Source organism: Telopea speciosissima, chromosome 9, assembly GCF_018873765.1.
Source record: "Telopea speciosissima isolate NSW1024214 ecotype Mountain lineage chromosome 9, Tspe_v1, whole genome shotgun sequence".
Taxonomy (NCBI): Eukaryota; Viridiplantae; Streptophyta; class Magnoliopsida; order Proteales; family Proteaceae; genus Telopea; species Telopea speciosissima.
Window position 1 is genome coordinate 204,762 of NC_057924.1, and position 16,376 is coordinate 221,137.

The 16,376-nt window shown below is 42.4% G+C and overlaps 1 protein-coding gene across 1 annotated transcript in view; it reads right to left on the bottom strand.

Annotated features, from left to right (window-relative positions):
- Positions 1-16,376, bottom strand: part of LOC122640437 (sodium/hydrogen exchanger 6-like) — a 40,500-nt gene that overhangs the window by 9,537 nt on the left and 14,587 nt on the right. Inside the window, exons 7-16 of the mRNA XM_043833634.1 lie at positions 4,964-5,026; positions 4,829-4,848; positions 4,653-4,738; positions 1,193-1,221; positions 1,066-1,097; positions 912-959; positions 749-809; positions 564-661; positions 386-461; positions 271-290 (exon numbers count right to left, since the gene is read on the bottom strand). Coding sequence (XP_043689569.1) covers positions 271-290; positions 386-461; positions 564-661; positions 749-809; positions 912-959; positions 1,066-1,097; positions 1,193-1,221; positions 4,653-4,738; positions 4,829-4,848; positions 4,964-5,026 — 533 coding nt within the window. The remainder of the gene's footprint in view (positions 1-270; positions 291-385; positions 462-563; positions 662-748; positions 810-911; positions 960-1,065; positions 1,098-1,192; positions 1,222-4,652; positions 4,739-4,828; positions 4,849-4,963; positions 5,027-16,376) is intronic.

The following is a 16,376-nucleotide window of genomic DNA, read 5'->3' on the forward strand; positions in this document are numbered from 1 at the left end:
AATCAGACCTAAAAAACCATTTCTGGGCCTCAAAACCTCCGTTTCAAGTTGACTGGGAAAAAGTACCAGGTTTCAACCTTGTTTTGACCATATCTCGGTTTCGGGCTGGTTGAAACCAGGTCAAAACCCGAGATTTAGAACCTTGGTTTGGAAATGAAAATCATCTCAGAGTGATGTCCATACAATAAAGGATTGAAACCACTACTTGTGCTATAACAAAATATGTCATGTTCAAGTTTCAAAGGTTTCTAATATAACTCATATATGTACCTTGCAACTCCAATAAATATCTGGCAGGGTCATGAAACAGCAAAGTTAAGGGGCAACCAAGGCAACATCATAGATATTACTGATGGACTATTTTAATATTAAGTTAAGAGGATACAATTGAGAAGAAGATGAATCCAACATGTGACCAGCTATGTTGTTCCATGGCTATATCAAAGCCCATGTATATAAACCTGGAAGTTAAAATCACAAGGTCATGACCAATACAATGATATTGTGAAGACAAATAATTCTCAAAAGCTGACATAAATAAATAAATGATGCACTCCACTTACACAAATGTTTCTGCTAATGAAGATATCAAATGGAAAAAAGCAGCAACAAATCGTTGAGAGTTTTCTGACAAATTTGAAAATGTGTAATGCTTCATAAGCTGAAAAAGAATGCAAAAAACCATGCCTTCATACTGCTGCTCCACAAGTACGTGAATGGATAGTCAAGACACTAGAAATCAACTTACAATTCCAGTGAACAAGATTGAGACAATACCAGAAAGTCCAAGACCCTCTGCTAGCATGTACCTGGGGAAATTGGTTTGATAATAGACAGATTCACAATTCGCTGGGAGGGGGGGGGGGGAGAACTCCACATAGCACAAAAGAAAAGGGCCATGGATCGCTTACGAGAAATAAGGAAACAGAACAAACAAGCAGCACTCCAAGTTCTGAAGACTGCAGCAAAAGATATTAACACAAAAAAATTCATAATGGTTTTTTTTTTGGGTTGCTCGGTACTTACAAACTGTTAATATATAATAACACAAGTTGCAGTACGTACTTGTCAAGATCCAAACCAGCATACTTAAAAAGGTTCTGTGAGGTTAAGGTCTCCAAATATATCCATATTAACAGCCAAGCATCTCAGATTTAAATTAACTAAGCAACACAAAATCTATGAAGGATATCAATGCAGAAGTGAATCCAACTCCAACCCCTGTAAAGGCATGAGTCATAATATCGAGGTTAGAAAAAAACAATCCAAAATAAACTAAGATTTTTAAAGCAATACATATGAGGTAAAAAAGGATGACCAAAAGAGGAAAAGGACAAAATCCACTAAACTTTAGCTTATCGCTGTTCTTCCTCCCCCCCCCCCCCCCTCCAATTACTTTTTCCCCCCAATAGAACTTTTTCCTTCCATGTAAAACTTTACCACCTTCAAGGAACTGCAGAAGAAAAGTGGGCTCACCAATCTCCATGTCACGGTAGATACCAAACAGTAAATTTCATTTATCCTAGTAATGCTATTTGAACAACAAATCCCTTTGCCCATACATTCAGAGTGTTACACAACCAAATGCCAACTCTGAAAGCTGTCAAAATGGTTCGAATGATATTCCATACTCGAGCGGTTGAGCCCCTTTTAGCCCTACAATACCCAAGTTGACTTCTTCAATCTCCTTGAAAGAGATTGAGTGGCTTGGCCAAAACCAGTTAACTTTTCTAACTCTGCTTGGCATTAATGCTAGGCCTCCAACAGTAGCAAATGCAGGGAGGCTGTGGTTCGTCAATAGTGCAGATTTTAGACAAGTTACAAAGAAAAGATCACCCAAGCAAGAGAAATCGAGTAAATATATATGTACTGATTCAAAAGAGAGGATGGAGATGGGATATTTTCTTACGCTTTAATCATTAGCAAGAGCATGGATAAAATGCCTACAAAATATAAGTGGAGTACAAGGGTCAATGCATTCTCCAAAGCCATCCAGCAAAAGTCTCACATAGTTTTCAAAAGAAAAGGGATGGGGGAAGGCATATAATACAACCCCGGGTTCCAAAACCCCAGTTTTGGGTTGCTATGGGCCCACAAGAATAATAAATATTGTCAAGGGTATAGTGGCAATTCTGTAAACATTTTGAAGTTCAGGACCCTTGAATAAAATGAAAACAGTAACAAGGACTAATTGGTAACTAAATTTGAAAAAGGGGTATTTCTGGAACTTCGAAAAAAGGAGAAAAGACAGAAATAACTTAAGAGAACAAGGGATTTTGAATAATACTTGATGCCTTCTTCTTCACCACTTTAAAACAGAAACCAGCGATGAGTTCCTAAGCTTGCGGCGGAGAGATCTCACTCAATAGAAACTCAATCAATCCGAAATTTTAGGAGATTCCCCACTCATAACCCTGTTGAATCCAACTGATAGCAGAACAGATGATCAAGTATGAAGAAAAATAAAAATTCCTGAAATTGGTCTAGGTGGGTTACAATAAAAATCCAACTGATCACAGAACAGAACAGAAGTCAGCCCTGGTCACAGTAATAACTCACAACCGAGGCAAGTATTGGACAGCAGATTCCAAAGGCTGGGTCGCGCCTGGGGTAGGTATTAAGCACATCAAATTTGGATATGAAAGAACTAGGGATGAGGAAGATCTATCCAGCTAAGTGGGGCATTGTCACCCAGAAGTAGAGTACTGCTGGTAAGAGAGACAACAGGAAGAAAAGGAGAAGAAAAATAGAGAACAGATTAGAAGACTAAGATAAGAGATTAACAAAGAGGTCAGACCTGAGGAGAAACAGATTGGAAGAAGGAAATCTGACCAGGAAGGAAAAGAATCAATCAATTGACTATTCTACCGACTCACAGCAAACCAGCAAATAAACTCAAATATAGTTCCGTTCAATCTAATCTATTCGATGGAAGGGGTGGTTACATATATTACAGAGGAAAAAAAACTCCTAATAGTATTCTAAAACAGAGGGTGGGCCTTGGTGCAACGGTAAAGGTTGCTCCATTGTGACCAACTGGTCACAGGTTCGAGTCTGGAAACAGACTCTCTGCTAAAGCAGGGGTAAGGCTGCATACATTATGACCCTCCCCAGACCCCACAGTGGTGGGAGCCTTGTGCACTGGGTACGCCTTTTAATAGTATCCTAAAACAAAAGTTAAAAACTACTTGAATTCTACTCCTATCCAGACTTCATGGCTGAAACAAACTCTCCTAACGTTATCTAATCCCCAAAATAAAATAAACTGCAAAATATAAGGCTAACCCTACCAACGCCTACTGGATCAGAATCCAGTTTGGGCCTGGTTCATCTCGGTCTGGGTTTCCAAATCGGGTCACGCTGGTCCAGCCATGCACATGCAACTGCATTAGCATAAGAGATTCCAAGAGTGTTAGAATATCTGTGTAGGAATGTGCTACTTCCATACCCATCACCCTGTCCATCTTCAGATTCTACTGATGCAGATAGGAGAGATGGATCTGTCTGCTGGGGATGGGCTGGCTTAGAAGATAAAATGGGGGAAAGATTCAAATCTGAGCAACAGGGTTGCCGTAAGGGAGGGGAGAGAGGAGAGAAGAGAAATATGATTCAGATTCGTGGGAGACAAAGAAATCAGAATCATGTGGGGAGGACGAAGAGAGGAGAGAGAAAGGAGAGGCACCAAACTCCACTTCAATTTTTAACTACTACCTTCTAATCCATTCATTCAATCAAATCGTGGGCTCTAGTGTAGCCTAACAATCTTATTTAAAGACTACACTAAACTGAATCATATTGGCTGTAGGAAAATCTGTCAACCAATAGGATTCTTTCCTAAATAAAGTATAAAAGAAAGAAACATAAATAGACCAGGAATCCTCCCTTACGCAAACTAGAAAAGGGAGTTTCCTATTGCATAATAACTCTATTTAAGGAAAGAAAAAAGGGGCAGGAATTTAGGGATAATATCCCAGCCTATCTTATGAGGGTGGGCCTTGGTGCAACAGTAAAGGTTGCTCCATTGTGACCAAGAGGTCACGGGTTCGAGTCTAGATACAGCCTCTCTGTGATAACAGGGGTAAGGCTGCGTACATTATGATCCTCCCCAGAACCCGCAGTGCGGGAGCCTCATGCACTGGGTACGCCCTTTTATCCCAGCCTATCTTAACAACTTAATAGTAATAAAATAAGAAATACCTTCCTAAAACTAACCCACAACCTGGACAGAAGATAAAGCTCCTGAAATCTTGGAATTCTGGAAACTGTAAGCCTTTTAAAGTCTTCAAACTGGGCCACGAATTGGATAGGCTTTATCTAGTTCATAAAACCAGATCTGAACCAAACGTGAGCCATGGGTTCAGTTTTGAACCAGAAAATTGACCCATAACCAGAACCGCAAGGCTGCTGTTGTAATTGCATGGACAAAAAAGCCATTCCAATTTTCTTCCACATGATAGAAGTCCCATCTAATTTCAAAGTAAAACGGCAGTCTTGTCCAATACAACAACAACTCAGCCTTATCCCAACTAAATGAGGTCGACTACATGGATCCTTGCCCTCCAATCAGCTCTATTCCATTTGTCCAACGCAAATGCAAAAATGGCAGCTCTGAAAATAGAAACGAAAGAGAAAAAGAGAAGGTAAATATTAACCTGACGACATCGAGCCAACAAAAGTCTCAAGAAACCTAAGGATGACCAGAAAAAAGTTCTGCCTGGAAGATACAGACGACATCGTTCTGCAAGAATACCAGTGCTTAAGTTAGAACCAAAACTTCAGATAACCACCAGCTCATATTTTAGAATCTAGTACAAGCCAGTGTGCAGACCTGTACAAGGAAATTGCCATCTTCAAATTGCCCCACATACAAGAGAGAAATATTAAACAAATAAATAATGTTGGTGAATAGCAAACACACTGAAAGAAAGACAGGAAATTCTCAGATAAAACGACAAGCACATACTGCATCATTTAAAACAGATTCTCCAAATACCAACGCATAAAGGTTCATGTCTGTGCCAAGTTCCTGCAGATAGAGTCATGTTAAAAACAAGCCACTCAAAAATATGGAAAAAGAAGATGAATCAAAATACAATAAAAGATATAGGATGTGGATATTTTCAGAAATAAATGAACCACTTCTCCTAAGTTAGAAACTGATGGACAGACAAGGAAAAATAAAATCAAAAGGTTGGGACTTCTGGTTGTGGTAAACTTCCCCACTCTCACAGCAGCACATCTTTATATGGTTATGGATAAGAGTATCCGCACTGCTACAACACAAATATTAATACTTACATGAGGGGTTGCAGGGGGATATGCTGGCTTACAGCCTTATATTAGAGTCATGCTGACTAACCTGAGCATCTTTACAACAAGAAGTATGCCAACTATTTACTACCATACATCATGGAGAATGTTCATTCGCAAAGTATATATGCCATTGTGATGAATATGACTGATTGGAGCCATCCACAATGCTAATATGGAATTGAAATAGTTTGGATATAAATAGTTAAAGATTTTCCTGGTCTAGCCCCTCCCTCATTCCAGAACTATCAGATTGTGGTATATTGTGGTGCAACGGGTCCCATTTTGATTGTAGACCACCCATCTGTATGTTAAAGTGTATTTTACATATGATCTACTATGCTCCTCAGGCCTTAAATGATCTCATATATTAGAGGGTTTAGCTATTAAGGGGTTCCTAGGGGTGGACTTCAGTTAATTGTTATTTTGGTTAGTAGGTCATAATAATGAACCCATGGTTAGTTTTAAGTACTCTAACCAAAGCAGATATCTAGTCCAGAATTTTTACATCTTTTAATAGTACTGTCTAATAAAAGGGAAAAATAAATCTGAAAGGCAGCATGGCCCCTGTGCCCAGACACAGAGGGGGCAAAATGACAGCCCTGCCCCTAATGAAACGCAGAAATCCCATCCCTGTTGATGATTCCACGCGCTCTCCCATTGGCTCCCTTGCTGGCGTAGGAGCCACGTGGCCTATTAGGGAACCCTCTCCCCTAATAAAATTAAGACATTTGTTACATATTGCAGACAATGTTTAGCGGATGGCAGAGGTTGGTTCAGCAGGTTATCAAGCTCATTATGTAAGACAGGCTGTTATGCTTGAGATCTTCAGGGCATATCGATAGATGACATCTTAAGGAAGTGGAACTTTGATATAAAAATTGCCCTGCATCAAAGTTGTAGCATCAGATAGCCTTCATCCTGCCATTCACGATAATTGGAAGTTGGAACCCCCCCTCTCAATGTTATCAAGCTTATTAACAATTGTAGCTCAATTAGCAATATAGGATCAGCTGGGTTTTTTTTTTCGCAGGGGGGGGGGTGGAGAGGTCAGTGCTCCTGGTTTTTTTTCTGGTCCAACTGGTTTGTGACTCAATTACAGAAGAGTTGAGAGCAGCCATTCAGGGAATTGAGATCACACTCCAATGTAAATAGTTGCACTTGATCATAGAAGGGAATTAGAAGACGATGATAGGATGGCTTCAGTCTCAACAGGTAGGCCTTTGGAGAAATATGCACTTCAGGAAAGCCAGAGCTCTATGCATCAACTGTGATTTTTCTTTTGTTTGCCAATTGTGGTATGCCAACTCTATAGCTGATGTGTTGGTTAAGGCTGGAGCTTCTAGGGAGGTTTTGTATTTGGGTTCTTTTCCTGTCATGTAGTCCCTGCTGAGGATCCTCATTGGTGGTGGTGTTGATCATACAGTTGTGATGTATTAGCCTGTTATTCCTTTCCTCTTCCTTCAATAAAATCTTTTCCTTACACGCCCTCAACCAACAAAAAAAAAGGCAACTTCATCTACTAGGATTACAACATACTCAGCTTTATCCCAACTTAATGGGGTTGGCTACATGGATCCAATCCTCAGCTTTATCCCAACTTAATGGGGTTGGCTACATGGATCCAAACATAACAAAGTAGGGGAAATTGAGGTCTAAACAAGACAAAAAAGGGAATGAAGAGATGGGAAAAGAGGGATGGGGAATGAGATGAGAAACGGAAAATGGAAAATGACACATGAAAGATGAAAAATGAAAGTAAGAGGAAAGAGGCACAACCCAACAAGTCAGGATAATCTCAGCTAAATGGGGTCTGCTACATGGATCCTTGCCCTCCAATAGGCCCTATCCACGGTCATACTTGGAACAAGACCTAGACTATGCATGTCCTTCCTCACAACTTCTCCTACAGTCCTACTGTCATTTTAGGCCTGCCCATAGCTCTTTTAGCTTCTTCAATCGGGATCATATCACTCCTCCATACTGGGGTGTCCCTAGGCCTCTGTTGAATATGACCATACCACCTTAAACGACTCTCTTGTAGCTTGTCATTGATCGGGGCAACTCCCAAATCAGCTCTAATATGTTCGTTCTGTACTTTATCCTCCCTAGTTTTTCTGCACATCCATCTTAACATCCTCATCTCTACTATACATAACTTTTCAATATGACACTTCTTAACTGCCCAACATTCTGCCTCATACATCATAGTCGGACATACAACAGTCCTATAGACCTTTCCTTTAAGCTTTAAAGGAATACGTCGGTCACACAGCACTCCAGACGCAACTCTTCACTTCATCCATCCCACTTTAATTCTCTGTGAACATCATCCTCTATGTCACCTTCTTTATTTATGATTGACCCCAGATATCTAAAATGGTCGCTTTGCGGGATCTCTCTTTCCTCAACTTCGTCTACTAGGATTATTTCCTATTTTCATTCAAAGAAAGCACCTATTCATTTTGAGGCCTGAGGGTGATGAGGAGAAGGTAGGATCAAATAAAGAGATGTCAAATTTGAGTGGTGAGAATGAAAAGGTGGAGAAGCAGTTCCATAAGAAGAGTCCCTAATTGTTTCTATATTGGTGCTTTAGAGTTGAGCACAAAAATGAGATTAGTTTCTCCTGGTGTTAAGAAATATAGGATAATTAATTTAAAGGGCTGAAATTCATGATCAGTTTGGGATGGAAGGAAATAAAGATCTCAATGACAAGAGGAATGGTGGTCCTAAGCTCAAAAGGATCCTATGAAGGGATGAGAAAATGGTATTCTGGAATGGAGAGGTCTCTCAAGGCAGAGATCCTGTTTTCTTTCTTGATTTGGTATTGTGGTGATGCATTTCAAAAGAACAAGAAGGCCAGCAGCAAACTAGGCCGTCAAACTGGACCAAGAATGGATCAATATGTTTAATTTTGACTGTCCAATTGGTTATATGATCCATGGGCTTTTTGGGTTTACTATTGTAATGGCCAATTCTATAAGCCCAAATATTATGGATTTAAGTCCTATATGGAATTAAGTTGTTAATTTCTATTTTGTTAAAGTTCTAGAATAGATTCTGTTAAAAGGGTGTTGCTACAACTTAAGGGGTGTTTTGGGTATTCTGTAATTAGTTATGGGTAGTTCTGTACAGTTAGTTTTATTTATGTCCTAACTTGTAATTTCATATTTTATAATTATATATTGATGGTTGGGTGTCTCAGCTAGGCATTCAGTCAAGCCGTCATCTCTCTATTTTCTTCTATCGTGTTCACTTGTCCCTCTCCATCATATAGTTGATAGTAGGAAAGGATCAAGGTGAGACAGAAGAGAAGAGGTAGAAGAAGAGAGTAGAGGATGAGAGGAAGAAAAGAGAGGTTGGCGATAATATCTTGAGAGGAAAAAAAAAATGATCCCTCACCTATATTCATTCACTTGCTAATATTATATACAAAATTACACACATACCCCCATGCTAACATAAGGTAGCCTAAGGAGGTAACAAGGACAAAGCATAATACAAGAAATAAGGGGAAATATACCTAAAGTACCCTTATTACATAAACTGTAATACTCCCCCTCAAGATGGAGAATAAATGTCATACATTCACAGCTTGCTCATAAGGGTACTGAACTGGTGAGAGATGAGCCCTTTGGTGAAGATACCAGCCAATTGGTCACCTATCCTCACAAAAGAAGTGCAGATGTAGCCAAAGTCAATCTTCTACTCAATGAAATGTTGGCATGGTTCTTTGCGAAACTGAGACGAAACCTTACAGTTTCAATTGAGATATCTCGATTTCGCACGAAACCGAGACGAAACCTTAATGCAATACCACTTTGATGTTTCGGCCATATTTCGGTAATATCGCAAGTTTCGACCTGAACCACCTATATAAATTCACTTATCCCCATCAAAACTTGACGAAACCTGGGAGTTTCGACCTGAACTTGGGTTGAACCACCTTGTTTATGCCAGATATCATTTAAGTTTATTTCATTTACTTAAGATATTATTCATAAATAAACAAATACCCTCATTTGAATCCAATAAAGATAGTTAGAAAATCAAATTCCAAAAGGATAAAAAGTCAACCCCCCAGTTCAAAAACAAAAACTGGATTTTTGGTAGAAGGTGAAATTTTCAACTTTCTAATATTGGGGTTTGTCTCAAATCTTAAAATTCAATAAATTTTGTCATGATAGAACATAACTAAAAACCAAAAGAATGGCAAAATTATCTCTTGTTTTGATTAGCGAATGTTGTCAAGATCAGCTAGTTTTGTGAACTTTCCAACAAGTCTAAGATTGCTTAAATCTGATTTATGTTGAAAGAATAATTTGGTGTATGTGAATGATGTTTAACATCGCCCTGAATGGAAATAAATTTTTAGACTTAAAAAAATGAATATTTTACCGCTCTTTCGGTTTTTAGCAATGTTTTATTTTTTTGTTTGGTGAATAAAAATGCATTACCAAAAAGGGGAAAGAAAAAAAGGGGGAGGGGAGAATACACAGGGAGAAGAGAGGGGGGGAAAGCTATACAAAGACCCAAGCCCTAACAAGCACTATAAGGGCGGGCTAGGAGTCTGAATAAAAGAAACATCTAAGCTCCAAAATGAAGCAATGTGCCTATTTCTAGGAAAGTCCACAAGAAAGCCAGAACGAACAATCTACAGCTTAGAGCTAACATCAAAGAAGATGACTTTCCAAATCTTATCAAAAGATCGGGAATTGGAGCTCCATCTTCTAAGATTTCTTTCCATCTAAATATGGTAATTGACAGCCCCTAGCACAAGTTTACCCACAAAATCACAAATAGAACTGCCTGAAAAAGTCATATCCATCCAAAGCCACTCACGGGAAAAAGGTACAGGCCTTCTCGGGGGGGGCCAAATGGATTGAAGGGCTTTCTTCCAAATAGGGGAGGTGAAAGGGCAAGAGAAGAAAAGGTGGTCAACGTCCTCAAGACCGTTCCAACACAGGATATAAGCAGGGGAAACATGGATGTGACGGTTCAAAAGAAAAGCTTGGGTGGGAAGGCATTTGTTCAGGGCGCGCCAAACATTGAAACTATGGCGGGGAATATGACCTTTGAACCAGATGAGCTTATGCCAGAGAACCGTCAGAGCTTGGAGACTAACAAAATTCCAAGCCGATCTGGAGCTAAAGAGACCATTGGGGGAGGGGTTCCATATGGTCTTGTCCGATTGAGAGGAGGGGGGCGAAGAGGGGGAAGGGAGGCCCAGACCTGGGCAAGACAAGGGGGAAAGAGGGAGGGGGGAGACCACAAGCCATCAACAATAATGGAGGAGAGAGGGGAGAACTTGGGAATACCGGAAGAGTAAACAGAGCGGGCTCCAAGGAGATTAAAAAGGACACCAGAAGAGTGCCACGGGTCCATACAAAGAGAGGAGCCGTTAGCAAGCTTGAGGGAGATCGCACGAAGGGCAAGAGGCCGGAGGAGGAGGATTTTACGCCTAACCCAAGAAGTGTCTGCCGAAAAGGGGACAGCCCACAGGGAATCCTTTACAAGGAGATGAGAGTGAACCCAGATAGAATCATGATTGGTTATGATTTTCCAGATGAGCTTAAGAATACCAGCCTTATTGTAATCGCTAATGCTACGGATACCTAGGCCACCTTCGGATTTGGGGAGACAGATGGTAGTCCAACTAATAGGATGGATGAATTTGGAGCATTCTTTGCCTTTCCAAAGAAAGGCACAAAAGAGAGATTCCATGGCAAAAATGGTTGACTTCGGAAGCCCAAAGATGCCACACCAATAAATGTAAGAGGATTGGAGGACGGATCTAATGAGCTCAAGCCTACCAGCAAAGGAGAGAAGTCTACCCTTCCAAAGCTAGAGGCGCTTTCCAATGAGATCTAACATAGGGAAACAATGGTGGGCAGTCTAGCGGGAATGAGGGGGAGACCAAGATATTTAAAAGGGAGGTGGCCAAGGGAGAATCCCGTCAAGCAGAGAAGATGATCCTTGACGGAGTTAGAAACTCCAGAGAGGAAGATATTGGACTTAAGGAGATTGATCTTAAGCCCCGAGAGGCTTTCGAAGAGATGGAGGGAGGACATAATGGAAGAGATCGAAGAGGGATCAGCCTTAGAAAAGATTATAAGGTCATCTGCGAAGCCAAGGTGAGAGAGATTGAGAGCCTTACATTTGGGAATGGGGGAGATGAGATGCTTGTCAATTTTTGACTGAATGCTCCTAGAGAGAACTTCCAGAGCAAGGGAGAAGAGAAAGGGAGAGAGAGGGCAGCCTTGGCGAATTCCCACTTGAGAGGGGAAGAAACCGACAGGAGAGCCATTGATAATAACCGAGTAGGAAGGGGAAGAGATACAGAAATGGATCCAACACATGAAGGGAAGAGGGAAGGACATTTGAGTCAAAACATCACCAATGAAATCCCACATGATAAGAGTCAAATGCCTTATGATGTCAATCTTTGTAAGGGCAGCAAGAGAGTGGGATTTACGGTCGAAGCCTCTGATAATTTTGGAGCACAGAAGAATGTTATCAGCGATGCTTCTACCCGAAATGAAAGCCGATTGGTTAGGGCTGACCAAGGAAGGAACTACCAACTGACGACGGTTGGCAAGAATTTTGGCACTGAATTTAAAAAGGAGATTACAGAGAGAGATAGGTCTAAAATCAGCCAAAGAGGACACCCCCAACTTTTTAGGGATGAGGCAAAGGAAAGTCAGATTGATCCTAGAGATCTGGCTGGGATTGAAGAGAAAGCTGTGAATAGCTTTGAAAAGGTCATCTTTGATGATGTCCCAACAAGCAAAGAAAAAGCCCATACTAAAGCCATCAGGACCAGCGGCCCGATTGGAATTATGAGAGAGGACAGCTTTGGTTATTTCGTCATCCGAGGGGATGGATTGGAGAAAGCCAAAGAGAGAAGAGGGGATGCATTTATTTATTAAATAAGGGGGGAGGGGGTGGGGGAAAGGGGGGAGAAGAGGGAGGAAAAGAAAGAGATAGCTTCAAACTTAATCTCAAGGACGGAGGTGAGGGGGGTTGCCATCAGGGGAGAGAAGCAGAGAGATGGAATTGGAGTTGGAACAAGCTTTGAGAGATCTATGGAAAGAAGCCAAGTTGGAATCTTCGAGCTCAAGCCATTTAATTCGAGATTTCTGCCGGAGAAGGCTTTCCTCAAGGGAGGAAAGGGAAGAGAACTCATGAGAAAGCTTATGCTCTTCCTCAGCAAGGGATGGATTAAGTAAATCCAATTGGATATCGGCTTGAATGCGAGCAAGACTATCCCGGCACGAGGAGACCCAAGAAGAGATGTTCCCAAAGATGAACGAGTTCCAAGATTTGAGGGAAAGTTTAAGGTTACGAAGCTTACATGCAAAAGCAAGGAGAGGGAGGGAATGGAAGGGAACTGGCTTGAGCCAAGAGTCACGGACTAAGGGGAGAAAGAGGGGGTGAGAAAACCACATATCGAAGTATTTAAAAGGCTTAGGACCAAAGGAGATGTAGGGCTGGATCCGAAAGTGATAGGGACTGTGATCCGAAATACTAGGGAGAAGGAAATTGGCATGAGAATTGGGGAAAGAGGATAGCCAACAATCATTGATGAGAAAGCGGTCGATTTTGCAAGCAATGTGATCAGAACCTCCTCAACGGTTATGCCAAGTGAGAGGGGAACCTGAACAGCGAAGATCTGAAATGCCAAGGTCATCGAGACAATCATTAAAAGCATTAGAGGAGGAAAGATCAAAGGGCCTACCACCTACTTTCTCATGACTGAACTTGACCATATTGAAATCAGCACCAACACCCTAAGGGGAGGAACCCACTTGGGATTTGAGGACGAAGAGATCGGCCTACAAAGGGAGGCAGTCAAAAGCACGGTTATGAGCATAAATGACCGAGAGGAAGAAAGGAGGGGGATTAAGAGGGGAAAAGAACGAGATGGAGATGCTGAGGATATAAGGGTCCCACAAGATCCAAATTCGACCATTCGGAGAGTGGTAATAATTGGAGAGGAAGGACCAAGAAGGAACGATAGAGCGAAAGAGACGCATTATCTCAAAGAACACAGGTTTCGAGCAAGGCACAAAAAGAGGAGTGGGAGGACTTAATGAGGGCCTTAATGGCAGCTTGCTTAGCCAAGGAATTGAGACCTCTAACATTCCAGAAAAATCCAGAAGACATGGAGAACTAAAGAGGGTTTGGTAACAATTCCCTAGGGGGAAGGCTCTTGTAGTGCTTATGAGCATAAGCGAAAGCAACGGGGGGGCGCTAACAGCTTGGGGTCACAGGGGCAGTGGTGGTCAAAGAAGAGGGGCCACCAGGGGGGAGAATCTCACGAAAAGGGAGGGGGAAGGAGACCCCACCGGACAAGACCAAGAGGAGGAGGGAGGGAGAGGGAGAAAGGTGCCCGGTTTGGTCCAAAGGAGAGAACCGGTTCAAGGAGAAAGAAAGGTGGTCTCAGTTAGGCATGATTCGGTTCGGGTTTTCATTTAAGTTAAATGGGTCAGAAATATGGGATTGGGTCGGGTCAGGGTGAATGGGTAAGGGGGTAGAGACTGGATGGGAGGAGGCGTTAAAGGAGGGTTAGGGAGCAGAGGGGGAAGGTTAGAGGGTATTGAGGAACCACGACAGAGGGGAGCAGCAGAGGTTTGGGGAATGGAGACAGGGGTGCAAACAGGGTTAAGGGACGACAAGGTAGATGAAAGGGAGTCATTACAGGGAGCCGAGAAGGTGAAAGCTTTGGGGGAAGAGAGGCCTTGAGAGGATCGAAACGAGAAACCTCGTTCGGCGGGTACAAAAGTGTTAGAGAATGCATCCAAAGGAGTTGGTTGTAAAGAGGCTTTCCGACTGATGCAGGCGCTAGAGCTCAAAGGGCCAGAGGTTACAGCAAAGCTAGTAGCCTGAATCAGAGCCTCGCCAGAAGAACCCATTGACCTAGAGGAGGTCCTAACTTGCTAGGACTAAGACATGCCAGCAGAAGGCGACAAAATTTGAGGAGTAGGAGCCATCGCAGGGGCATCCAGAGGCAAAGCTGCGGAGGGCGAAGCAGAGGAGACCTTAGGTATCGAGCTGGTGCCAGAAGCTAGATGAGAGCCTTTCTCGAGAGTTGTGGAGGTCCTATGCTAGCGTCGCAAGGGGGAACCGAAAGGAGGAAGAACACGGTGGCGCCGATTGTGCCGGTGAGATCTTTGCCTACCACGACGGGGATACCTTAAGGTAGAAGGGTATCGCGGAGGAGTTGGGTACAGCGAAGGGCTTTGCAGCTTCAAACCAGCAGAGGGAACAGAGGGGCTTCTAGCCTGGTCCCCAGGGAGACCAGTCGATCGAGAACCAGCCACAGCTTCAAGGGAATCGCCTTGAGGAGGGGTGGAATCTAGGGGAGGGAAACCCGAGTCTTCTTCATCTTCTGCCTCTGATAGCTCAAGTGTATGAGCGATGGAAGTTTTACCAGAGCAAGTCATCGATTCGTGGCCAAAAACTTTGCAGTAGATGCAATGGGGAGGCAGCCATTCATATCGGACAGGCTGCTCAAAGCTGATTCCGTCGTCGTAGACAATAGAGACCGACAAAAGAGGAGAGTCAGTCGAGATGTCTACACAGATTCGAGCAAAAGTGAGCCTATCCATATGTATGGTGCGAGCGTCGGTGTAGAGGGGATAGCCGATGATGCTGAGGCATTCAGAGCTCCAGTAATGGAACGGAAGGCTAGGTAAAGTGATCCAAAGGGGAATGGAGCTGAGGTCGACCCTTTGGAGCTGCATAAGGGGGTCCCATTGTCTGAGGAAGATGGGAGTGGAGCCGACAAGCCATGGGGCTCCATCGAGAGCACGAGCGAAGAGGTCGTCTGAGAAGAACCTGAAGATGAAGACGCTGTTATCCAGAAGGTAAGTATCCAAAACACCTTGAGCTTTCCATTGCTTAGTGAGGGAAGTTTTAACAGTGTTGAACGGTGGTCGGAAGCCAAGAAAATGGCCAACAAGGCAGAGTTTCCATTTAGCAATTTCCTTGGGGGCAGTGACCAACCTTAGAGGATACTTCCTGAGTTGGTTTGACAAAGTGGAGAGAGAGACCAGCTCAAGAAGAAGAAGGGGATGATGTAGAGAAAAGAGAGGACCAGGTTTTTGGGGCAGCAAGGGGTGAGTGGAGGGCGGTGAGGGGTTAGAGTGGTGATGGGTGGTGATTGGGGAGGAAAGGTGGAGGTGAGTAGTGGCCGGAGAGGAAGGGTGGAGGTGGGTGGGGGCCGGTGGGGGAGAAGAGGAAGGGGGAGAGCTCATCTCTCAATCCTCAAAGATTGTCCTTGCTTCAATTAACTCCTAACTAGCAATTTTATCATTACTAACATTTATGGAATTTTTAGATTTGAGAAAACCCCAGCATTTAAAAATTGAAAATTGCACCTACCGCCGAAAATCCAAGTTTTGTTCTTGAACTAGGGGGTGACATTTTATCCTTTTAGAATTTGATTTTTTTAATATTTTATTGGATTCAAATAGGGGGTATTTGCTTATTTATTAATAATATCTTAAGTAAATGATATAACAAATATAAAAACATTTACTCAAGTAATATTTGGCATAATAAGTGTCTGTCCTGGTTTCAAGCTAGGTTTCATCAAGTTTCAAAACTTGAGAAATTACCAAAATATGGGCGAAACAGTGTCTAAACCATGCGATACCCATCGAAACCATGTTATATAGTCCTAGGTTTGATAAGTCAAACTAGGAGCCAAACCAGAATCTTTTACCAAAAGGTGAATCAGTTTTAGGGTTAAAGCAGGGTAAAAAATGAATAAATTAGGGTTAGGGTTTCATGGGATTTAGGGTTTGAAATTAGAGTTAATGATAGGTCTCTAATTTACTAACTTCAGTGATGTAATGGACTGAAATCAGCAAACCAGTGGGTCATAAATAAAATAGGCAGCAAGGTTTTAGAAGGTTATATTAGGGTTAGTGTTTAAGAGAAGGAAAAAAGAGGGGTTTTAGGGTTCGGCTGGTCACTGGTCAGAACCAGTCAATATTTGGACCGAGTTCTCCAATGGGGCAGGGGAGTACTCGATCTAAATATGGGAGGATTCTCATGGC